The sequence below is a fragment of the Streptopelia decaocto genome (genome assembly GCF_964273445.1).
Source record: "Streptopelia decaocto genome assembly, chromosome: 7".
NCBI classification, from domain to species: domain Eukaryota; kingdom Metazoa; phylum Chordata; class Aves; order Columbiformes; family Columbidae; genus Streptopelia; species Streptopelia decaocto.
In genome coordinates this window covers 37,772,208-37,799,470 of record NC_138661.1, presented here as the reverse complement: position 1 = coordinate 37,799,470, position 27,263 = coordinate 37,772,208, and the positions used below count along the sequence as shown (strand labels likewise).

The following is a 27,263-nucleotide window of genomic DNA, read 5'->3' as shown; positions in this document are numbered from 1 at the left end:
CCAGCACTGCAATGATAGCTCAACACAATGAGTATTTTATGGAATTGACCTTTAAACAGCAGAAGATAACTGCAGCAGATAACTTAGGAAATAATTCAAATGCTCAACCAGAAGCATGGTCTGTAACATAAGTCTATATTCAAGGCCCACACAGGATGATTACAAGCCTGTGAAAAACATATGCAAGATAGCCTGTCTGTATATAATTCATGACTTTGTAATGAAGAAACTAAAAATACTCTTACTGAATAAAATATGCCAGTAGAATAAAGAGAATTCCATATGATATTAGTAGTGCTTAGGAAAAGAATTAGCAGTGATTGTGCCTGAACAGAAGCACTACTATACTGTTTATCTCAAGGAAGTTTATTACCAAAATTTACATATTCCATATATTCCAAAAGCTGAGGGTGTCAGATTGTCACCTTCATTTTATCCCACTAGGTAAATGCAGCAGGGACAACAGGCCACACTATTAGATGACCCTTTCGAAAAAGGCTTTGAAATAGCTGGTAAATTCTCCCTGCTTGCTGAAATAATGTAAGGGCCTAGAACCTGGCATGCACTTTCAGTAAGTTTTTTTTTAAAAGGTTATTTTCTAGCTTTAAAGACTAGCAACAAATCACTCTTTTTGATCAAATACTCTATCATCCCACTCCTGCAAAAAGTGAGGGTTGGTTTTTTTTCTTCATATTTTCAGCATCGCCAGAGGAAAAGGGAGAATAGCCTTCATTATTTCCATAAAACTGTGTTTTGTATTATTCTTTAATCTTTAAGTATAGTAATTAAGTACAATTCTCTAAAGATAGCTTTGTCTGTATTACTTGCAGTCAAGTTACCATTTTTCAATTGTTACTTTGAGTCTAGTAACATACAAAAATCTCACCTATCAAATAAAGCCAGAAGAGTTAATCTATCAAAATTGATGCTAATCCAAAGCTTAGGCAGGATCCAAAAGCGATAGTACTGCTTGATTTTCTGAGCTGCTTCCTCTTGAGTTTGCATGTGGTCCTGAAGGTCAGGGCTCAGGTCAATATCTTGCTGCTCCAGCAGATCTGTATCCATGGTCAGCAGCCTGTTCAACCTGATCTGAGGAAGAGAAAGCTAAAAGAAAGTCAGTATTAACAGAAGCTCATTTTTATTATAGCACTGTGTTCTACTGAAAACTGCTTTGAAAAAGCTTGCTAAAATTATTTAGTTTCATTTTTGAGAAGCTCTATGTTAAACACGCTAAGTTCTCATGCTTCTACTTTACTTTTCCTGACCTTATCACAGCAAATGAACAGCACCAGCACTAGTAACAGTTTGCATAACACAACTGTTTGGCATTTTAGCATATGCCTTATTTAAAAAGTAGTATGAACATGTCATCCAAGCACTTATGCCATTTACTCTGAAAACTTCAAATTTGAAGACAAGTAAACTGATATATGATCAGGAGTAACAAATACTACAAGAATATTCCAATTCTGAATTTAAATAATTACAACACATTTTTATAGTCAGCTAATCTGCATGCACATCCATGCCAAATATTTGGTTTTGCATGACAAAGCAACATATGCATGCATCAGTGGTCAAATTCACACTCACTACATTCCGAATATACTCAGACAAATAAAAGAAAGCTCTGGCTTAACTCCTCAAGTACTACTTCTGACTGACTATACTTCCCACTTATTTAGTAATTTGTCACTCCAGAGTTCTCTTGAAATCACAGTCATGCTAACAACCATAAAGGACATTTAAGAAGAGTGCTCAGAAGGTTAAAAAGTCACTACAGTATGTATATGTCATCTAACCCACTTCATAAATTTCATTAACATGCCAGGAAACATCTTAACACACTGCCCTTTATTCTATATCATCATTAAAATGTCAATTAATGAAAAATCTTCATAATATTTTAAGAAAAGAGGAAAAAATCTAAATACTCCATCATCACCTTTAAGTGTAAAAATTATAGTTTGGTGTTGTGTTTTAGTTGTTTAAAACCAAAAAAAAAAAACCCACACCAAAAAACCCAGTCTTAAACATTTGTTTGAAAAATTTTTTCATAACTTCTTAAAGCAGTGTTCTGTAACTATGCTCAGCCAGCTTTTCCTTCCCAGAAAAAATACTAACAAAAACATCAAGTAGGAACCCTCCCTTTCTAAAGGAATTTCAAAACCACAAAACATACAATCCAAGATTAACTGTGTCAGAAAACAGGCACTTCTTGACAGCTTTTTAAAAATTTGGTTTCTTAAAAGGTAGAATCACCATAACATAACATTTGTCGCATTAATAATACATTTCAGTAGAAATGTCAATTTAGACACATGGGCTAAGCTTCTACAAATATGAATTTGTCTTAAAACAGAATCTTCCCTTCAATAGGACCACACTGACAAACCAAAAGCAAGTAACAAGCAATGCAACCTCTTTTTGGAAGGCTACATTTTCAAGAGGGCTGGTGGAAAGCAAAGAAAGTTCCTCAAGCAGACACCAGGTTTGAAGAGCACATTCTTGGTGAAAAGCATGGCCAGGCAAATGGAGATCTCTTGCTCCTCTGCCAAATGCTGAATCCATATTTCATTTTCCCTCTTGATCAGGTCATTAGGTACTTGAATATACTTTAGTTTGGTTCCCTAGCTTAAGAATCATGACCTTAAGAATCACAACCATTTGCACTGTTTGCATGACACAGCAATATCAGATGTTAGAATTAGGAATACAGATATATCTGGACTTGAAAACAATATAAAAGATTTAGAGATCAAAAAACTAAGGCATTCTGAAGCTATTTGCACTATGAAACAGCATAAGCCTCTGCCTTTTTTCCCCAGTCACTCCCTTGCATAAGAACGACAATTTTGTACAGCAGATTCCAATGACATTTTTAAATTCCTTTCAGGGAAATTAATTAAGTTTTACTTGGTAAGAACATGAAATTTATTCTTTTTGCTGCCTGCTAATCTTAGTAATGCACAGAAAGAAAACCCTGTCCAAGTTGTCCAGCCATCTCTGGAAACCTGTATGAGGTATTCTCAGAACAACCATTTTCCACACAATTTCGAAAATCACTATGCTTTACATCAGCGGAAACCATCTATATTTAAACTCTAAAGTGCTATGCAAAAATTTGAATTTTTATGTATATATGAAAACACTACAACACTAAATAAACGCTTTATTTTCATATAACTGCAGGCAAAAATCCTTCTTAAGAACAAAAAACTATGATATAGGATTATTAACCAGTGCTCTAAAATTGGAAAGTCTTCTCAGTTTTTGCATGCTTGAAAAACAAATAAGAAAAACTTACTAGATCATGTGGATAAAAGCGAACTGAGGTAGAACTCGATACGTGAGAGTCCGTGTCACTATAAGAACAGGGGAAAGACTTCAGATTATAAAACTATATTTTATTTCAACAGGCCACTCTAATTTTACAGTGTTCCAAATTGATTTTGAGTCTTTGCAGATTTTAGCTGAAAAATATTCCTTTAAGTTTCTCCTTCAATTACATATTTTAAATACAAGCATTCACTTTGTGTATTGTGGTAAATTCTGTAGTATATTAGATCAGGAGACACTTGACCCATGCCCTTGACATAATTTTCTCAACACCTAGTCCCTAAATTGTCTAACAAGGATTATCATTATAATAATTATTCCACTTGAAAAAACAAAGATGTTTTATAATCTGTTAGCTACTGTTGTGTAAACATGCATCACATCTCTAAGGGAGACCAGAGTCCACTATGTGTTCACATACTGAGTTTGTTAATTCTGTATCGTTTTGGCCAAGGTCCCAAAAATGCCAAGAATACTACATACATAATGAGTATACTGAATTACTTAATCTTAAATTGCTTTTGAAAATTTTAACTTTAAATAAACTTAAACCTCTGGTAAGAAGAGCAAAATTACTTTGCAATTTCCATTCATTAGAGATGAGGAAAAATGTCTCTTACTGTATGAGAGTCCATATCCAACCATTGCTTTTTTCCCCCAATTTTGGATAGCTTTTGGATGTTTGTTTCCCATGTAAATCACATGGCAGTAAGACTTGTATCAAATTTATGCAACTTTCCTTCAGTTCCTTGCCTTAAGATAAAAACATTCTTTGTTATCGGTTTTACTTCGCTGAAACTCAAGTATTCTCTAAAGCTGAGATCTGATTATTTGGATGTGGGCAGTTCAGTCCTTCCATTAGCACAAATAAGGTCAAAACAGCAGCCATCAGCAAAGCCATTGCATCTGGAACATGCAAGCAGCAGAGGCAGCATTGGCAGCTTTGTGCAAGGAATACAGAACTTTGTCAAAGTTCAACTCTAGAATAGGCACTTGCACACTTTCACAAGAAGGATTTGAAGATGGGAGCTTTTATATTCATTACTCCATAACTCCAATAGCTGTTCCACCTACACATGGTGGGAATTTGTAGCATTCAGCATGACGCAATAGCTTCAGAGCAGTTCTATATAGTCAAGTGGATGGGGGAGGGAAGGGACGCAGGATGTTTTGGATTTTCTTTCTTCTGCTTCCTGTCCCTTCAGAGAAAGAAAAGGCAGCTTTCCAACAGCAGATGAACTTTCCAGTATGTAGCTGGCTATTTCAACTGTAAGTCAAATTTTAACCTCAGGCATGTTAACACTTCCATGTATCATTTCATGCCATCTATGAACTTGAGAACAAATTTATCAGTTTACATTTGCTTCACAATTGGAAGTTCATTTGTAAATAAGTTAACAGCCATTATGGTCAACAGCCACCTGCTTTCCCAAAACCTGGGTTAAGTCCTTTAAGAAGGACTTTCTATAACTAATCAAAAATGCATTTGTCAAGTTCTCAGTTTGGACATTTATTGCTTAAGCTAATGGTAGTCTTCATTTTCTGATATTCATTTAAGTGGATAAGATTATTTATGCAGTTAGTGTTATCTCCTAGTTAAAAAAAAAAATCACTTAAGATTTCAAAAATAAAAGTATATGGATAATATATCTATTTTTTGTAGTCTATACTAAATAACCCTTTAAAATTAAAATAAAATATTTTGTTGCAGTAAGACAAGAATCATCACTCTTGACTGGCCTTCACACACACCAGATGTTGGATGCTCTTCTTGCAGCTGGTTCAAAGTTCACAAGTGACATGTCGCAGCCCCCTGTCTCGTAGAGCGTAGAACTGAACTTACCTATTAAAGAAAAGGTCAAAAGTAGGTCAAAATTTCATAATGTTTCATCCCACTGTTACTAGTTTCTATATATTAACTTACTACTGAGAACAACTTAAGACATTTAAATTTACATCAGTATCAGAATATAAAATGTGATTACACGTTGTGTCACTAGTGCAGACGAGACATTAGCTACTCAGTCCTCTTTCATACCATTTCACATGACATATATACAGTAAGCTGCAATACTAAATTAAGAGTTTATATTTACAAGATGTAATCATTAATACAACAGAAGCACAATGTAAGCCTTTCTCCACCCTCCCAGAGAATAACCAGGCTGACAACTTGCAATGACCAGCCCCTTCAGTTCTTCCCTGCCCGCCCCCCCCATTAGAACAATAAGTAAATAATTCACTATCAGCATTTGAGAACTATGACATTTAGCTGTGGCAGAGATTCCTCAAGTGTCCAGATTATAATTCCTTTGAGAAGCACATGCCTACTTTAAAAGACACAAAGAGTGAAAGAAGTGACCTGAAATGCTTCATAAGTTATACCTTTAGAAAAACTAAAAAAGGAATGGCAGGCAGATATTTATTCTACAAGCCAGAAGCAAACAGTGTAAGAACAGAAGACTGCAAACTAACTTCTCAGACAAACCCTTTGAAGTTACTGGAACTCCATTAACCATCATTTCCTGAAGTTGTTATTAAAAACATTTGAATGAACAATATCAAGCTATTCCTAAGTATATAATCAACAAAAAAGTAGCCAGAGATTATAACTGAAATGATAAGTTACCTTACTCAGAATATGATGTTTTTACAATGCCCTTCTCCCACAATAGTCTGATCAGAGATAAGCACTGCAATTTCCCCTGAAGGTCAGGTTCCATACATTTCACCTCTGAATGCAGGAAGCTGATTTTAAAATTGTGATCTCAGATGAAATGTTCTGCCAAATTCTCCATCTCTCCTAGCTCAAAACCCTTCTTAAGCCATGATGCAAAGCATGCAATATTTTAAGATCTGCTTATACAGAACAAAAAAAAAAAAAAAGTCCCATTTTGGAGCACTTGAAGCAAAAACTGTACATGCCTCTCAGCTCCATGTCTTGCAGTTCTTTCCTCTCTTGTTGATACAGGATAACAAGCAGTTATATGAGAAATATCTAACAAGATCAGAGCTTCCAATCTTGCCCCTTTCTGTGACAGCATAACCTGCTTCTCATATAGTGGGGTTTGATTTTTATTTTTTTTTAAAACCACACTGTAATCCTACTTCAACTCCTCTTCAAACCCACAGACAATTATGTTCCATTTAGAAGTATTTTAAAGCAAGGTTAAACTCAGAATGGATCATTAAAACAAGTGAAACTAAGGAAAATACTGGCATATGGAAAATACCTTCATAAAGCTTTCTACCCTCAGAGGGGGCACCTCAGACCAACTAGACATGTATTGCAGCTGTGCTGAGAACAACCATTCTGACAAGACAGCTCCATAGCTCAGGAGTCTCGCACAGCCTGCATCAGAGCTCAGTAACGCAGCAGCATTCTCTCATTATTTCAGTACATCTCCTACAGGCATTTGTAAGGAAATGCAAGTAAGGAAGCTCACTTGCTGGGGTTTCTTCCTCAACAGATTTTAATAAGTGCTTTAGTTAAATAACCTTTTGTTATTAATGCATAATGTAGTAAACAGTTGTTACTGAAGTTTAAAATTTAAGCTAGTGCAAGTTATTAGAAATCTTCCTCCCCACAACCAATAAATAACATCAGTTGCACGAGTCTATTTCTTAACTACATCAGTTAAAAAAAATTCAGCAGCAAATATGAAGGTATTGGATAATACACTTGAACTCTAGTCAGGACAGAATCATGTATAACTTAATAGAAAAAAATCTTCTGGGCAACCAGTTCTTAAGAGATAAGGAAGTCTGGGTTAGATACTTCATGTTTTTGCACTACTCAATTGAGAGCCTGGAAATTAAACTTCCTGATTTTTAAATTAGTGAAATCCCAGTCACAGAGATTACAATATACTACTTGCAAGCTATAACTTCCCATTCTCTTGGATTGAGATAATACATCAGATATATTTGTTTTAAAAATAAGTTTACTGAACCGTTACACTCATGTAAAATGTCTGAAAAGGGCCTAAAACTACAAAACATACCATAAAATGCTTCATATTAGAAAATATCTACAGTTCCCTCACATTCCACTCATCTTTCAATCTGCCAAAATTTACTGCATTTGTACCGCTGCTGTAAATACTGCATGGCTGTGCTGAGATAAAACAATCCTGGTCAATAAAGCAGCAGCAAACACACAAAACACTTAACTCTGATTGTTTACACACAAACTACAAAATGAACTCAGGTTTTACCATACTTGCAATTACATGCAATTCACCCCCCTACTTATATAAGGCTTCCTATTGAAAGTTAGCTCTGTCAAAAATGCCTGGCTTCTCAGTAAAACAAAGTTGCCTGCCCTTGTTTGTTTGTTTTAAATCAAAAGGCTCTCCAGAAAAGCCTCAACTCATCCAAAGTAGAAAAGATGACAGGACTATTCAGTGCTGTCAAGGACACAAATGCTCCGGTGTGACTGGAGATTCTACAGCTGAGCTCCCTGAAGTCCCATCAATTTAATACTTTTTGTACTGCATGAGATAACAGTGGCATCCCCACAGTGCTCTCAAATTCTAATGAAGGATCCCAATACTCACAAGACTCTATATATATGGATATACCTATTGGTTTTGGTTACCCTAGTGATTTTCTTCTCCCTCCCATTCCTAGCTCTCCCACACCATTCTCTTGAAATATTTTCAACAGCATCACACTGAAGAAGCTTAAGAAAGTTTTTTCTTTCTATAAGCACTGTAGTTTTATCAAGTTGTGAACAAATGGCAGTCAGAAGATTATTTTAGAATCAAGAAAAACACCCAATAGCATGTTTGTCCACTAAAGAGAAATACTTATAATTTCTTCCTTCTCCCCCAAAGGGAGTACTGCTGGTTCTCAGCAAATTCAAGTCACCCAAACAATATTCTATTTGGACCAGGTTACAAAAATAACAAAACCAAGTAACCGATACTCAAGCACACAAATCCAAAATACATCTTTGTTCTGACATGGAGAGGACAAGATGAATGTACCTCCCCTAAAACAAGTCTACTTGTTTCAAAAGACAAATATCTCATCACCAAGTCGAGAGACAACCACATAACAGTTCACACTGTACAAACTGGCATTCCCACAGTTCCAGGAATCAATGAAAGCAACAGGCTGATGAGCTGACACAGATGAAACGTGGAAGACTTAAGTGGCTCAGGATCCATCTAAAATCATGCTCTGATGATTTCTTAAGTTATTTTCAGCACATTTCCTGGTTTTCCATCTAATAAATATTACTTTGTTTCAAACATCCCATAAATTAGCTCTGAATGTTGCTAACACTTTTTGACATGCCAAGTCTACATTATCATTAGATCAAGAAAAACTCATCTACTATTTGTGATAGTATTTTTTAATTCCTAGTTAGCAAAATCAAAGCCATCAGAATTTGATTACTCTGTAGGGTGCAAGGAGCTATCATTTCCAAAGGTCAAAATTTTACTTTCGCCTGCAGTATAAAGACTTACAGATTTTCGGTTAGAACACTTAAAGGCATTTAATTTTTTCTTTTTATCTGAAGTTTGTCAAAAGACAAACTTTTACTTATTATGCAGAATTCCACAGACTAAAACAAGGATATTTCCAACAGGAACAATGGGAAGTGAGTATTTATTTTCTACCTGTACCTTTAAAAACACTCCCCCACCCATCTCAAATAAATCACATCTACTTAATTATAGAAAGGTATCAAGGAACTGATTCTAAATAGGTTTTAATCAAATAAGTAACCAACATATACATTTATCTTCAGAGAAAAGTTTTGATTTTGAAGACCATCCTTCATAAATTCAATAAATCTGAGAAGTATCACTTGCATATAAGTGATACAGCCAGAAGTCCAATACAGTAGTGTCACTGTGTTGTAAAGCTCCAGATGACCAGTTCCCTTTAATCACAAAAACAGTATTCCTCAGGGAGGGAGGCAGGGGGATCACCTAAAAACAACAACAAAAAAAATCACCTAGCTGAGAAGACAAGGGGCTGTTATCTGTTATTTCAACCCAGTTTCAGAAACTGGGCATCTGTTCCAGTATCTCAGTACTTGGATCCCTAACTACTTCACAAATTTTAACACCTACAGCCTTTACTGCAAGGACTGAAAAATCCCACCCATCACCTACATGTTTCAAGAATTAGCCATTAGTGAGAATAAAAGGCATCAGTAATGCCACACTATGCTCTGAAGACTGTCATTCACTTAAGTCACACTATGCATATGTTTTGCTGTTTTGTGCATTCATATTATACTAGTCCTGCATGATAATACTAATCATGGCACGTGGTCTGCCACCTCTCCTTTCTGTCCAGCATTCCTCCTATGATTTAGTTCATGCTTACTGCTCATTAAGCTTCCTTGTCCATCAAGTTCCATCCCCTTCATGAAATAATGTAATTGATAAAAAAAAAAATAAATCTTACTTTGAGCCTGGAAGACTAAAAATAATGCCTCAAAGCATCTCTTGCCTTACTCTGAGGGCAATGTCCAGATACAGACAAGTGTATAGTAAGTATGAGACTGGATGTAGAGTAGGTATAATAGGGTAAGGTTCATCCTTTGTAAAATAAGCCACCAACATCAAGTTAACAGACATGAATCTAAAACAACAAGAGAGAGGGTTTTTTTTGTCTAAGAGCTGCAGCTTGACATCAACACATAAATGCAGAGAATGTAGAAGCAGATACTTCATTTTTACACAAAAAAGGAGTCTTAAACGTGAGGAGTTTTAATGTAAATGAACACATGCCCTGTTTGTTTTCCACAAGAGCTGGAAAATGCCAGTAGAATTTCAGTAAGAAAGTAAATTCTTATATGCATTGTATGGAGATAGATAGCCCTACCTACTACATTTGTCACTTCTATTTCCAGTTGCTGTAAATATGGTTTTGTTTCCATAGCTTCTCCCAGTCTCTACTTTCAATATTTTTTCTGCTCTGGACAGTCACAGTGATTTTCACAGTGACAAAGAATGAGTCTCATCACCTGCATTGCTTTGAGCAGCACCAGAACAAAAGTTAAGGAAAAAAACTCCCACACTCCCCCACCTCCAAACCACACACACTGTAAAGTACCAGGGTCATCTTCTACTGGATGGTATCTTGGGACAACAGAGCAAAACCAAGAGCCTTACTTAGACTTAAGGTAAACAGAGCAGTACTGTTACTTCATCCCTGACTGAGGATAAAAAGAAAACAACCCAACAACACGTTACAAGGAAAGATACTCTTCCCTTATCAAGCCTGAGGAAGGAATCACATGTGAAAGCTTAAACCATTTTGCCATTTAACAAAACATAGTACCTGTCGCACAAATTGCTACACAAACTAGAAAAATTGTTTTTCCTAAAATAAAGACTGATCTTGCCTATAATAGCTGCTTTCACTCATGGAAGGTTTCTGAACAGATACTCAGAGACTGAAATCAGGAATAAATCCTGACTATAAATGAGATTTTTAACTGAGCAGATCCTGGAAGTTTCTTATCTCCCAAAGGCAGTATGTTGCCCCATGCAACTATAAGCACAGTATACAGAAAATTTCAGACGAATTTAGCTATATAAATTTCTGAACACTCCAATACATGCCAAGTGCAACAAATATGCCTATTTAGAGAGCCTGAACGCAATGCTGAATTTCTTAGATGATCCACTTTGATTTCTACTAAAACATGGCAATATAAGTTCTTAAATAACTCAGACTTAACTAGATTATGTATTAAATCTTGAATTCCATAAAACTTGATTGTACTATTTTGGGTAAGATGAACCAAATCCTTCAAATATAGTAATGGTTTTAAGAATAAATCACAACATTAACCTTGAACAGATATAACCAGTATCCCTGAATTTCAGGGTTATATTCCAATATTTTTTTCCAAACAAGAAATGAAAAAGTCCAAATTAAAGAAAGAAATCTGTAGTTTCACCCGATAAGCTTTCAAAGTTCAGAGATACATACAAGCATTGAGATAGAAGTCTCTATTTTTCTCTCTAGAAACTAGTAGATCCCCAGACTCTAAAACAAAAGTTAGCAGGTAAGTAGCTTGTGTATCTAGCACATCTGCAGTATGTTTTATAAATCATCTCCGAGAATGTCAAGGCTGTTTTCAGTTTTGCTTATATTCAACTTCTCCTTTTATTGCAGCTAGATGGTGCAGAAGAATGGCAACTTGTTAGCCAAATTCATATCTAAAGGGGTGCCACAGCCTGGCAATTCTAGAAGTCTTCCTCACTAGTGGAATAAGATGACAATTCACTTATCTCTTAGTATTGGGTTTCAGTAAGGTCTGAAACAAGTGTCTTGTCGGTGTTCTGAGCTAACCTGTAGTTTTAGGTTATTACAGCTGACAGCTGCTCAAAATACTGTCACTAATAACTGTCAGTTCTACAGATGCCAATTTTAATAATTCAAGGAAGAACTCCATGTTAATGCTGAAGTCCTAAGTAATTCAGGCCATATATTCATAGCTGCAAAGATCCCTGCCAGGAATTTTTCTACATCTGCCCCTGCATTACTGTGTCACAGGAGATCAGTCACTTGTTATGAACTTCCATCTCTCTAGCAATTTTATTAGCTGCACAGAAGTTAATAAGTAGTTAAGAACTACATAAAATTGGCCATGAAGAATTAAGGGGCACTGTAAGGCTCCATGAAATGATTACCTTTGATATAAGAGAGTCCAGGTTTTCTTCCAATCTCAAGCTCCTAAATTAAAGTGTGCATGAAAAGGAAAGCACTCTCATTCACTTGAGGATTTCTTTTTTAAACCGCAGCTAAGCAAGATTCCTCTAAAAGGTAAGATCAAGAATTCCTAGGGACCATAATATTTTTTTCAGGAAACAGAAGACCCACAAAGTTGGTATCAATCCCTGCTGGACTACCTGTGGCAATGCAAGAACACTTATGCATTACATGTGTTACATTGTTCCAGTAATGAAAGCTCTCACACCATCACTATTTGTATCTATGCATCCTTAGAGTCTTTCACATTGTGCATTTGTTAAAAAGCCTGGAAAGGCAATTGTAAAAGGCAAGGAATTAATAAGCAATACGGCCTCTTAAGTACTGCACCTACAAGACTCAGATACAAAGCTCAGGTTAGCTGATTTTCACTGCGTTATTACCAACACATCTGCCACGTTAAAACGTCCATGTCACCAAGGTTACATAAGGCCTGCATACCAAGTTCATCGTGCAAACTGCCACCGCCTGCAGCAGCTGCAGCGGCAGGTGAGGCTTCTAAGTGGACACTCCCATTTCTCACCAGGAAGGAGGCGCAAGCGCCGGGCCCAGCTGCCTGGGGAGGGGGGTGGGACTGCGCTCTGCCCTGGGAGGGGGCCTGCGGGCCTTGCTGACCATCTTGAAGGCTACGAGAAAACACGGATTGGGGACACGTTACCAGGAAGAAGAGAAACACAGCTAAAAGTGAAGCAAAACAAGAGGTTGTGTAATAGTTTAAAGAGGAAGACTTATGAGTACAGCATTAAGAAGCTACTTATTAGGGTTAAGTTAACCCATGCGTTCTGTATAACAGAATATTTGGACAGTAGTTACGTCAGTAATCCAGAGATACAGTTCCTATCCTAATGCTTAAAAGCAGTATTGCTTTCTAACATCTACCTGGATCACCCTCACGTATATTACTGTAAGTCTTAATTTGTGGGTGCAAAAGCAAATTTCTGGTGGCTAGTCTAATTACAGACTAACCTGAGGTATCACCTACATACAGCAGTGACTATTCCAGTCTCCTCATGATGGCTGGGGCCCTTTCTGATCATAAAGGTATGACTGGATCAACTCTTCAATCAGCCATTTCAGGGGTTATAACAACATGGCCTTTCTACATATTAATCTGCACTTAAACTAGAAAATGTCTTTAAGCTTTGTTAGTAGCCATGTGCTACCACAGACCTTGTAAGATAACTGTAGTTGAACATTTCAATTCAGAATTGTTTCTAACATATTAAGAACGCTTAGAACAAATTATTACTTGGCAAAAGTTAAGTCTATTTTGAAGCTTTTTTACAGTACAGCAAAAATTATTACTCAGCATTACTACTGCAAAGAAATTGTTCTTTACCCAGACACATAACTGCATCAAAAAAAAAAAAAAACAGGTTTAAAAAGTCAGCTTGGGCTTCAGAGAAATTTGTGATTTTACAGCCATATGAGCTTAAAATGTTAGTGCTCTTCACAGCCTTCTCATTGCAAAACTATTCTATAAAGCTATTTAACAAAGATTTTTGTTTTAATACCTTGTTTAGTACTAAATGTGGCAAAGCATCAGAATACATTATGCTTACACTTGAATATCACATCTACTTTGCAAGATTAGTGTTCTTATTATCCTTCATTTTGTGGACTTAAAGAAGTTATGCCACAGTCACCTGTGGGACTTGAAGAAATTATGAAATTATTTCTTTTTAGACAATAAAATAACTTATAAAGACTACAGAAAATATCTTAAACACTTCTGAAAAACAATCTCTTATCACTCGTTGCTTTTAGCATCCCACTGCTTACAGTGTGATGCTACTGACGTAAGCAAAAAAGCAAGATCTTACTAAGGGCTGAGGGGTTATATCTGATATTCTTGCTTTGAACAATGTTTTCTACAATATCCACTTCACAATTCTTTTGTTAGAGCTTCACTGGAACAAAAATACGGATATAAGTATGAGAATACGTGTTCAAAAAAGCTCATGCAAAATAAAGCAGACATGCATACAGCTTATGATGTAAAAAATTGCAATGCATTAATTTATCATATTCTAACATACTTTAATTTGAATTTTAAATCAGGTGTGTTGCTGCTGTACACAAGGCTCTCAGAAAGCTACATGGCAACAAAAGCCCCAAGGAAGCTCAGAGATGTGCCAGCCTTCATTGTCTCCCTTAAGTATTATCAGCAACACCAAAACAGTGCTAAACAAGGCTGCTTTCCACTGAATAGAAATTACAGATCAAAAAAGGTACATACAAAATTGCCCTTTCAGTGGTTATCCATATCTGCCACAAAAACAAACACCCTTAAACACGGTCATTAAGAGATTGCACAGATATGTAAAAGATACAATTATTAATTAGGCAGAGAAAAATGTAAAATTCTGCTCAGTCACTTATGTTGTCATATCAGACACACATGCATACACTATTGACTGCATAGGACGCCAATGTGTACTATGTTTTAAGTGCCCAAAACACTTTTGACGTTTAGGCAGGACAAAAGCAGGGGTGGGTGGTTGGTTTGTGGTGTGCTTTGGTTGGTTTATTTTTTTGTTTGGTTTTGTTTTGTTTTTAAGCTAACAGGCAAAGTACTCATGTCTAATTTAACATCGAACCAGCAGTTTACTAGACCAGGTTTTACTTAATTGTCTACCCCTGCCAAACACACACATATAATGCCATTGTCTCTTTCACTAAACATTCCACAGAGGAAAAGTAATTGCAATAATGGATAGGAAATTTACAAAAAAAAAAAAAAAAAGACACACACACAAAAAACCCCACACCACAAAACACCACACTCAACACCATACACACAAAAAAACAGACTGAACTCAGTTTCTAAAGGAATACCTCCATGACATCCAATTTTATGCCAAAGTTAGAAGATTAGGAGTTTAAAGTTTTGCTGACAAGAATAAGTAACATCAGGACAACTAAAGATTAGTAAATCTAATACTGTTAGAAGTTTAACATCTGAAGATATATGGATAAGCAATATTAGGAACTAAACTGAGGAAGCTCACCACTAGCATATACAATTAATGCCAGTATCGCTCCAGTGCTGTTTTGAAAGGATCTTGGTGGTAACTGGCTAAAAATACTCTGCATTTCTTCACATTTCTTCCTTACGCACTTCTTTGTTTCTTTTGTTTTGTTTTTCAATCTTTAAGGGCTGCTTCTTCCAGCAACATACAAAATTTACCCTAAAATTAAGCTACCTATATAAAGCTATTTTTTCAGACTATTCACCTAGAAAACAGAACAATAATAAATACAATTTTTCAGATAAACTCCATTTGAACTACCGGCTGTGGGATGTCAAACAAATCTGAAAGCACTTTGGTGTTTGATTGGACTAAGGCAATTCAACTTCACTCCATGGGACAGTCATTTAGCATCACAAACAATGCTTTGAGCAAAGTAACCTCACTAGAGTATTAAATTCTGAACATGTTTATAATACAAGTATTTTTGTTAGTGTGTGTCATTATGTCATAGAAACTACAGAGTTACACTTTTTTTATTTAGAAAGGAAGAAATTTAGGTAACTGGAAGATGTATAGAGAAAATAAAAGGCTGAAATACTTGCTCCACTTTTTCACCCTTGAACATCTTGTGTGATTAAGCAGTTACTTCCACCAATTTCAGTTCTCTCATGATCTCTCACTGAAGTCCAGCTTAAGCCATGGGAACCTCAATGACTGCACTAGCATATGAAAATAAGGTAGCTGTAAGCCTCATTTTAAAACAGAGTGCTTTATTTGCCCTACTTTCTACCTGTCTAAAAGAGAAATGAAACTCAGTGGTTTCTGGCTAACACACAATTAAGGAGCTCTGATAAGTCTGCACAGCCTCTCACAAACCAATACACAAAAACAGACTACTCTCCTCTTGAACACCAGAGGGAACAACAACAAAAAATCAGAAACAAGTGAATGCAAAAGAAAGTAGACCAAAAAATGATCTAAGAGAATTCAAAGTTATAGCATCGCTCACTGTGCAGTAAATCACTAACCTGAATAACCTACACATTCTGCAAGACCAGAAGCCTAACAAAAAAATAATGTGATTATTGCCACATACTGCACTAGCCAGTAAAAACACATCTAACTAGTTTCAGTCCTTGATATGGCAGAAGTCAACTCTTCATTTGTTAGATTTTAGGTACCATTCTTGCAATCCTCCTGTCTAAGGAAAATTTACAAACTTAGCCCTTGATTATTTCAGCAGAGCCACAAATATGGCACAATTCCTCTTCCATCCTCTATTGGATTTTCTTTTCATTTTCTCAATTTCTATAGCTTTTACCAGTTAAAAACATTACACAACTATTCCTGAAACACAAAAGCAGACTGCTCCTATTATTTAACAATAGCTAAGCATATAAAGGACGATCATTAAGAATACACAACATATACAATTACTCCTGCATATTTATCACATAACTGGAGGAGAAATTACTTTATGTATGGGGAAATATTCTTTCCTCTAAAGGCAAAGGTCTGCTTGCCAGATTCTCCAACACCATGGGCAACCACAGGACTGAAAGATTTTAAAAGCAACTTTAAAAAATTGATTGCTGCTTCTACTGTTGAAGATGACAGACCAAACAGTTGCTGTATGTAACTTATTACTAGGCTCAGCACTGTTTACAGCTGTGCCAGTGAAGGTTGGGGACTCCTGGGATATGTGTATATATTAATAGCACATTTTAAACATTGTCAAGGCATGCAAAGTGCCACACAATTAGATTTAATTCTGAGCAATGCTGTGCATTCTACAACAAAGGCATTGCTATTACTTCATTATTTCTCTTATGCTGTAAAAAGCAGCAGGATGTTCATACAATGGTTTACCTTGTATTTTACATTTGGAATCTTTGCTCATATGATTTATCTCTTTTATGATGTTCTGCCATTCTGTTATTATGCTTACTTCTCACTATATACAGACGTGAAAAAAAAAAATTACAGCACTAGTCCCTAATGCTTGCTTTCTTAAACGAAAGAAAAGCAAAATGAGAAGTGGTAAATAATATTTTATTGGGTTTATTTCTTCCTTGAAAATAAGTTTCTGAAGTTTTTGACAAAAAAAACTTGAGTCTAAGTTTGTTAGCATTAGTTCAATTTGTTATCAATCCAAAATTAGTTATAACATGTTAGATACTGGCTATCCTGATCATTTTGAAAATACTGCCACATATACATGCACAATTCAACAAGCCCACAGTGACATGCAGTGACAGCTCAAGGAGGTTATGGGGGAGAGGGAAGAAGTAAAAAGTGCTTTTCTGGCAACACTGGTGGGTGCGGGGAGAAGTGGTCTGCTGCATGCATGCTAAATATGGTGGAACATTTAGATACCCTACCTGAGGGGTGATCCGATGAGCAATGTAGGAGGGGTAGGGTTACTCCCTGCATTGTGCCGGCGTCGTACTGCCTGACGCCTAAATGTGCTGCGTTCACGACGAAATGTGACAGGCTCCTCGCTGGCTTGTGCTGCTGCATCAAGACAGACTTTAGGTCAAATAAGAACCCATCCTAGTTACGTACACAGTAACTTAAGACTCCTTTCTTCCCCTTGACCCTCCCCAATTTAATGAACTTGACTTGAAACACCAAAAGTAAATTATGCACCGGCTGGTCAAGTAACCTGCATCAAGACAGGATCACAACACAATTATTAGTAAAAATTTGGGCGGTAGGGTGTTTGGGAGGCAGGGTGCGTCCCGTTTTGAATAGACAGGCTACTTTGGTTTTTTTTTGTTTTTAACCCCCAGATCCAGATAGCCAAGTTGCAAAAAAACTCAGATATCCCAGATCTCTTCCATTTACACAGGGCAGAAAGAGACAAGCCTGATCTTGCCCTTTATCTTATTTAATAGATAAAGGAGAAGCCTAAAGGACAACCTCGAAAGATTGTCCGCCTCTTCTCATCATAATATTATCTTCATTTTATAATTTCTGACAAACAGGTAGGGTTGAGGTTAAATTCATCAGGGGACAAAACAGAGGTGGTTTTTTTTGTTTTCCTCATAAGCACCAAGGGATACATGTAGCTCATTTTAGTCTAATTACGCTATGATCTGGAGTAGCAGGGGTTTGAGATTAAATAAGAGAATAGTTTCTTTGTAAGGATTGGTAGTTTTGTTATTTTAACTCCCCAAACAAAAACAAACAAATGGTTTGGTCCACTTATAATGCAACACAGTAAAAAACAGTTTGTATTTACTCAATAGAACCTAAGATTTTTCCACAGATCACCCCCCAAAATCCACCTGTGCTCCCTAAACTTCACAGTCTGAACAACTTCAGATTTTCACTGCTTCATGGTTTGTCTACAATCTCAGAGTCGTCCTCCTGAACCAAGGAAGCTACTAAGCAATTTGAATGCAGTGCACTAGAGACCTCAAATGAATGGGAAAGAGCAAAAATAGGTTTTGGCAGACAAAGAAGAAAACAGAACAAAACACCCCATACTTGACATGAAGTCAGCAAAAGGAAAATCACAATCTTGAAGGGGAAGTCACAACTTGGTAGCCAAAAAGCCTATTACTAGAGAGAGAAAACCAGGAATTGTGTCAAGCCAAAATAAAAAAAAAGAATACACTAAGGGAGCAATGCTTTTTTTTGGTAGAAAGACAACAGGCAGAGTGGTCCATGTTCACTGAAGCACACTTCAAGTTACAACACTCTTGTCATTGGGCATTCAAAACTACCAGCAAAGAATCTAACGCTGGTCTACAGGGAATTGCAACCTATAGCAAGCTACTACTGCTGTGTATGGCTTCCATAGCTCAAGCAATACAAACTGCATGAAACAAGAGTCCAATTTCACCCAGGAATGAACCACAGGTTATAAAGTGAATAACTGTGTATGATACTTCAATCTGTGGCTTGCTTTAAAAGCTAAAAAGGTACATGAAGACATATACTTTAAGACCAACATTAAAGCTATAAGCATGTCATTACCAAAATGTCAAAAAGTAAGGACATCCTTAATCCAGTACTTCCTGATATTTTCAAGAAAACTGCTTTTGTTATTGTAAGCATGAATAGATACTTCCTTTTGAATGCATTCCAGCAAGAATTTAATACATTTCTCTTGTGGTTTAATATACAGCTTTATACTTTGTTTTTATACACAGCCCAATTTATTCAAGTATTTCTTTATAGCTCTCATACTTTAAGTATTGGGAAAAGTCTGAAGTGCAGAAAGCCAAAGTGAGCAACATTTGATTTTGGATGAGTGGGTTTTTTTTGTTTGTTTCAGGGTGGGTTATTTTTGGTGGGGTTTTTTTTGTGCTTTTGTTGTTGGTTTCTGTGTTTTTAAAATAATAAAAAAAAACACCTCACTTTAAAGAACACACATGATTTAAAAGACATACCAGTTTGAAAAGCTTCTTGTGTTATTTACTTGTGTTTCTACTTGTCTTTAGTGTGAAGGAGCACTACAACTGCTCATGAATTCACCAGTAGGAGGCAAGCTCCTAAATTATCCTCTGTCTGCTCTGAGAGCAGTTTGATCACGAAGAAATAGCTTGGTTTTAACATAAATACATTTCTTTAAATATTTAAACAGTGTGTTGATGTTTGAAAACAAAACTTAAAGTATCACTGTAGAACAGCTTAAAAAAACCCAACAAAACACCACCACAACACACAAACATCACTCATACTTCTCCAATGCTGCTACTTCCAACCACTTACTCTAGACTCCAGAAAGGTAAGATCCAACATCTACCAAATCTAGATCTAATGGGGAGACAGCACACAGGTAATACTTTCACAGTTCATGCTTACTATAAGTAAATCAGTAGAGGAAGACAAGCCTTTCAGGTAAGAGAGTTTGCTGTTCAAGTCTGTCCTATTTTTCTGGTTTATTCTAAACTTATGTTAAAACACTGCACACTTCTTTAATGTCAAGAAATTTAAGTATAAATTTATTCTCCCTGTTGTCATATGAACTTGAGCCCCCAACATTATCTGTTCTCACGAACAGAAAAATCAAGTTTGAAGTTCAAAGTGCACAAGTTAAAACTACAAATCTATACCCCAGAGAAATCAATAAAGCGGTAGAGACCTAATGACAACTTTGTAGCAAACTTAACCCTCTCACACCTATTCTCAAATATAATACATCTAATTTCAAAGAGGAAATAATTTAACTTTCACAATTGTTAATGCAACTGTGCATATTAACACATTTAATAAAACTCATCCTTTTTTTTTTCATTACACTTCTGACTGGAAAAAAGCCAAATTAGCAGGTACACACACAGTCATGAGGATATGATTTCGTCATCACACATTTGGAATCATGCTTTCCCAATAAGAGTAAAATTTATTGTAGAGAAAACTAGTGAATAAAAAATACTCACTTCCCTTTGCCAGTCAGATGGAAATACCTGAACACAGGTTGATATACCCTGCCTGCAGGCAGTTTGCCTTTCCACAATTTCTCTTTCTATACAAGTGTTTTTGATGCAAGCCTCTACAGTTCCTTAAAGATCTAAACAGAACTGAAGACTCAAAGTTTTGCACTACAGCTATACAATTTTGCACTACAGCTATACAATTTTACCCTACAACTACCTTTAAGAATCAGAAAATGAAAATATTTTCTTTCAAACAGGAATATTTACAAACACAAGCCAAAACATTTACAACATCACCCTGCATGTAGGTACCACTGCTTCTAACCCAAACTTAGAAAATGGGAACTGAAGAAGTGTGAGATGAAGAAGCAGCATTTCCCAGTTTTATTACATCAAGTCCCCTTTTGTTTTTGCTAGGCAAACACATTAAATCCAATGCCTCAGATATATTCTATCCAAGTAGGAAAGCTCCCGGAAAGATATAGTATGGAGGTAATGCAGATGTAAAGCATTGTTGTGGAAAAACATGCAAACTTCAGTCTGACAGGAAAGAAAAAACCCACAGACAATGGAAACACAGTGCCCCTCACTCTTCTCAGGAAAGAAGATACATCACTTGAAGTCTAGATGGTTTTGAACATTAGTCAGGTTGAGCATGGTTAAACTTGTGCATGGAAGCTGAGTGGTGCTTGGACATGCCACTTCTCTCCCTATCGAATAGGAAATTGTGATCTAACTATTTTCAAGCACTTGTCATGACCAACCCTACAAATTCTCTGTGAGAACTGAAATGAACAGTTCAGGGCTCATGCATTCACACAGGCAATGAAATCTGTCCTATAAGTGATTTCCAAACAAACCAAATAGCTGAAATTTTACTCTTCTGTATGTAGCACCTTCATCTCATTTGTGTTTGAAGCCTAAGAAAAGTCAAACTTCTCACATGCATTTGTGGTTTAACACCACCACTCTCCTCACAGTTGAGGCATTTGTAGTTTAGGCTCACGTGCCCTAACCCTATTTTAAAAACCATACTTTTATACCCAAGTAAGAAGGAGTCTGTCCAGTCCATATCTTCAGCATGCAGATATTAATCACCATGAATTATGCACTACTGCAAGACCTACAATTGCAGGGATTTCTTGTACTTCTCTGGTGAAAATGTGAAGTATTGGCTTATAGTATGACAACTTACTGTGGACACAATGAAAAATATCACTAAAGCCAATTTCTAAAGAATGAAGATGTGGAAAGCAAGGGAGAAACAATGAACAACAGAGGGATACCTCTAAAATATACACTTTTGCTAGAAAACAGAGTAGAGGAAAACACACAATTTAGGAAAGAAAGCCTGTCACTAGAGGAAAAAAAAATGAAGAGAAACACATGAAGTAAAGACCAAGACTTCAGTGTTGTGGTTGAATGTATTAAAAAAAACCCACACACACCACAAAACCCACACAAGTTTGAGACTTGGCTGGAAGAATATTTACAGTTACAGTAAACCAGTCACTACAACAATCTGAAAAGCAAAACACTGTCAAACAGGGAATAACCAGGACAATGAAAACATCTGATTTGAATTTTGAACCAAACATTTTTACAGACTATCTTGATAGACAAATTTATCTACTAATGCCAAAGATAAAACTGAGTCTCAGTTACTCCACTGTACTGCTGTATTGCACACTCAATATTTCACTTAAAAAATTAGGTGTTACTCACACAGGCTTCTTAAATATAATGTTGATGGACTTCAGGTCAAAGAGCCAAAGCTCTGACCTAATCTAATCACCTGCTCAAAAGAGTTGCTGTATCCAGGGATTTGGGTATCAATAGCTAATAGTATGTTCATGCAGCAGACAAGTGTTCATAACCTACATTTATCTTTGTGAAACTTAATTCTGACCTTGTATTTGGATTTATTCACCTTAAAGAAAAGATGCTTTAAATCTTTAGCACACACAGCCTTTCCAGCATAAGTGGAACTTTCTTAGCTGTATGCATAACAATAAATCCAGGTACATCTAAAAAGGAGCATGAAAAAAGTGGCTTATAAACTTAAATTAGTAGATAGAGCTTCATTTATACCAAGTATCAAAAATTCTTTTTCAGCTCCTGCTTGAGATGAATACTTGGCAAATTTATGACCACCACATGCTATCTGTCAGCAAAACAGAACCATTATTTCCAAATAAAGTAAAAAAAAAAAAATATTGCAAGAAGTAGTTGCACAAACACTACCAGTCAAACACATTTAAATAACTCACTCCCACAGCAATACAAATTATTTTAAAACAACTACTACTTATGGTTTCTTTGGGAGGCTTGAGAAAATTTAAGCAGGGTCAATTTTTTATAAATAATATTCCCAGGGGGAAAAATACAAACAAACCAACCCCAAAATTAAATTAAGTGTATTTTGCTTCATTTTTAACTTTTGGTATATGCTGTGGCATGCATTTCTCATCAAGAATCTCCTGAACTTCCCTAATGCAGCCTTGCAGAATTTGAGGTAGAACATGTACCACTCTGCAGATGACACACTAAAGGAACATGTTTCTACCAAGACACAGGAAATCTCTTACAAGCAGCACTGAGGGCTTTTGCAGAGCAACTACACACATTCCTGGCTCTTGACAGCCACTGCTGGCAGTTAGATAGAACTCGAGGTTTTTGTTTGTTCCCCATCTTCACCCTTATGAAACGGCAAAGTACCAGGAAGATGGTAGTTATTTTGATGTAAGTCATCTAATGAAAATCCCTGTATTATCCATAAATACCAATAAGGGGACAAAACAGGCAGGCCAAAGTCCTCACACAACATACTAAAACCGCATTTTGATTTATTCGGTAGTGATTAACCACTAGTAGATGCAAGATTCATTCCAAATGTTATTTCATTGTTCAGTTCCAAAACTGCGAAATTCCATTTCAGCCTTGCACATCACTTCTAACAGTGTTTATATGTTTAACTGAACAGTAACATCTCACTTCTGAGATTACAAGAATCCAAAAATCAGAGGTAATTCTGTAAAACTCAACCTTTACACACAAAAGCTTTGACAGAACACTATGCTTTCAAAGTCAGATATTGGGAACAGCTAAAATTAAAATTTGTATGTCATGCTTGGACCAAATGCTGCATACATTATGACACAGCTAATTGACATGTAAAAATCTAATTACGGAATACAGTCTTTTGGTTCCAATAAACAACCTCATATGGAAGAGAGCCTTTTTTACTGGCTACTCTGCTTTATCTGATCCAGTTACAGGAAGGGTCCTGCTGAACCCATCAGTAAAGATAGCTAACATATACACAACCATATTACAGTAACTTTATATATCTTTCAGTTTCTACCATTTCTGAACTCTTTCAGAGTTTCAGTTTTTACCATTTCTAAACTCAGAGTTTGATTTGTCATGCGAAACTGTTTGGTTTAGCAGATGAAATGTGAACTGATAGACTCCCAGAAAACGAACTAGAAGCTTCTTGTAAATGTATAAATTCCAGCTGCAGAAAACATTATCGAGCTAAAGCAGGGAACAGTTCTACAACATAAGCAAAATAAGTAATGACTGTAGACCATATGCAATATAAGCATAGTAGGCAAAGAAGTGATACATTAGTAACAGATGACATTAGCATTGGCTGCATAGCAGAGAACAGAATTTTACTTTTTACTTTGGAGAGGATACTGCCTAATGATTACAGGCAGATATGCTAAGCAAATATGTACAAACACAAGCAAACTGAGAAAATGAACACAAAAAGCAAGATTCTAATCCAAGCTCACAAAACCCTATTTTGCCTGTCTGTAGAGATGTACTGCAGACCACAAAAGACAGAACAGTATGAGCCATTACTTCAATATCGCTATGTAATGCACAAAAATAAAAATGCATTACATCACATGCCGTTTTATTTACAAAAGAGTATGCAACTCAAGAACTAAATAAATCTTAAATTACAGCAAGCTGTGGAAGAGAATAGCAGCTTAAAATGTGCATCTTTAACAGTTAATATAGAACTGGGGGAAAACACTTGACTTTTCAGGTCAGTTCAAGTTTTACACAACATCGTTGTTTCATATATGGCATTATGTTTGTTCTTTAAATCTTTAGAAACAGCAACCCAGAAATAGCACACATGTGATAGAAACCAGGCATAGAAGCGTGCCATGGTGGTATTTCCAAAATGTTACTACACAGAGGCAAGCTTTTAAACATCTAAATAACTTCATCTAACCCATCACCCACCAATTCACTAGTTACTTTTGGTGACTAAGCAGTTAAGGATAACTATTGTGAGACATCTTCCATTTTTTTGTTACACGTTTACTACATTATTACAAAATTTTAAAATGTTGCCTGCATTTTAATGAACTGCATTTCCAGTCAAATGCACAAGTTACTTAGTAAAAAAGTGACTCATTCACCACTTCCTGGCATAACATAAATGAAACGGCTAAGCTGTATCTGCTGAACTAAAATATGTACAAGTTTGTATAGCATCCTGCTTAGTAAAAGATTACTAAAGGCCATATCCATTACGAAATACGCTTTAGCAGTTACACAGACATAATGTATTTTTTAGTTTACTTCCTAAAGACTTAAGTTATAATTAGTGATTTAACTCATATTTGAAAAACAGGAACTGAAAGCTGCTGACTGAAAAAGACGAGGTGGTACTAACATCAGTCTTTTGGTTACCCAGCATGCATCTGTTAACTGTTTCAAAAAATTATAAGCTATCACCAAAATTAAAAATATTTACGTAAAATTATAAAATAATCCTTTCAGCAGGAGGTTGGACCAAGCAACTTCTAAAAGTCCCATCCAACCAATATTCTCTGATCTTATGAAAATCTGAAAAAAGTTTATTCTTTCACTCATCTGCTACATGTAAATAAAATTATTTTCTCAAATAATTTATATACAAATATACACATACAATATGTATTTATAGTACACATGTATGTTTTTAAAAACACTCCTAAAAGGTGAAGACAACTCAATAGTGGGAAATACCAAATATAAAGCAACTTAGATTCTAAAAATTTCAAACATTTTCTCTGATCACTGTTAGTCACAGGTAAGCCCAAAGAAAGCCACAATTAAATACATAGCTGTTACAAAACTTATACTACAAGTTATACATTTGGCAGGAAGGCAACAAAAACATACAAATGAAAAACCAGTAGAAACAAAGGACAACATGAAGAATTATTCAGACTGATCATGAACAGATAAGTTCAAAATAATTACTGGTTTGATGCTAGGCATAACTGCATAAATATTTAAGTAATGCTAAAGAAAAGCAATATTTTCATTCTGTTTTCAAAAAAGCAGAATGACATTCATTTCTTACAATCCTAAAGGAAATATTTCCTATCTATTGAGAATAAGAAACATAAGATACAGCAAGAGTTGTTAATCATTCGATGTCATCAAAGCTGGAGAACCTGAATCCAAATTGCTTCTTAAAGTCAGACTGAAATGCACAAGTAAGTAATACTTGGGTACTTGCCATTTATCAAAAACACTAACAACTTCAAAATTACCATTATCTAAGCAAACTTTACAAAGGAAACTGAAAGGAATAGTCCAGAGAGAATGACAGCAAGACCTCCCTGCTTAAGCTGCTACAGTCTTCTGTCTTTAGGGTTGTTTCTAAATGTGTTAGTGTTGGTCTTCCCCACCATCTCACTTTAAGAGAGCAAAATATTTGATTATATACAGTAATCATTCATGCACTGAGCCCTTCTGACTTCTGGTGACTGGTGAGTACAAATAAAGTCTGACATGTGCTACAAGGTATATTAATCCTCCTTTGTATATAAGGAGAGAACATTACCAGTTTTAAGCTGTAATAACACAAACCAAAATGAAATTAAATCCTGTGCTAGGAAAAGCATTGAGTCAAAATGGTAAATACATAAAGCAGACTTTTCATTAGTCAAGTTACTCTCAGTAGACATAAAGAGCTGTCACTTCAACAATGCATAAGAAGAATGTTTGTTAAGTGTTTAGCTTGCAGGTTTAGTACTAAAAGAGCAACCTGGACTCCTTCATTAAAGCTACTGCAAAACTCTTTTTACTAGGAATAACAGAAAAACAAGTACCAATACATAAAGATTCTCTTTTAAGTGAAGGTACCTCAATAGGTCTGAGCTTATTGTAAACCAGTCAAATTTGAACTTCAGTGTAGCACACTTCCCCATCCCCCTCAAAAATTAACTGCACTGATTTTTAGAGTTTGCTCTTATGTCAGTGCCAGGAGGGGACAAACCCAAAAAAAACCCTTAATCTCACTGTCAGCTGGAAGTTGCTCCTTTTAAAATGGAAGAGTTGTTATACTTTGCTTAGGCTGTCTAAATAACAGGGACAATAAATTTGCTACAGTTTCTTAAAAATACCTATGTCAATCTAAAATACAATTTTATGAAGCATTTGTGTGCTTAGCCAACAAGATCCAGATTATCTGGTTGGTATTCCCTTCAAAAAATCCCAAAAGTCAGACTAGGGCAATTAGCAATCCCATACTGCTCTGAAAACATATTTTAAACTCAGTTATCTTCCATGACACAAAAAGCCTTCAGGTTAAGACAGTCAATATGGCTAACCAAGAAAAGAGACTGAAATGTCATAACAAGTGATAAGCAAAAAAATGCTAAGGGCTCCAAATTTTTTTTAAATGCCCCTATTAATCAATATTAATGTCAGCTACTACAGGTAAGCTTAGTACTCACATTACAGAAAGCAAAGCAATAGTTATAGAAAGAGGAAACTACATTCCTCTCTCCAG

At 35.9% G+C, this 27,263-nt stretch overlaps 1 protein-coding gene across 10 annotated transcripts in view; it reads right to left on the bottom strand.

Annotated features, from left to right (window-relative positions):
* Positions 1-27,263, bottom strand: part of PCNX1 (pecanex 1) — an 89,711-nt gene that overhangs the window by 39,784 nt on the left and 22,664 nt on the right. For 6 of the 10 annotated variants that reach the window (XM_082059596.1, XM_082059595.1, XM_082059591.1 and 3 more), the window contains exons 7-11: positions 17,444-17,576; positions 12,529-12,713; positions 5,092-5,182; positions 3,308-3,365; positions 887-1,104 (exon numbers count right to left, since the gene is read on the bottom strand). In XM_082059596.1, the coding sequence (XP_081915722.1) occupies positions 887-1,104; positions 3,308-3,365; positions 5,092-5,182; positions 12,529-12,713; positions 17,444-17,576 (685 nt within the window). The remainder of the gene's footprint in view (positions 1-886; positions 1,105-3,307; positions 3,366-5,091; positions 5,183-12,528; positions 12,714-17,443; positions 17,577-27,263) is intronic. The other 4 variants (XM_082059598.1, XM_082059592.1, XM_082059593.1 and 1 more) reach the window with 3 other exon arrangements.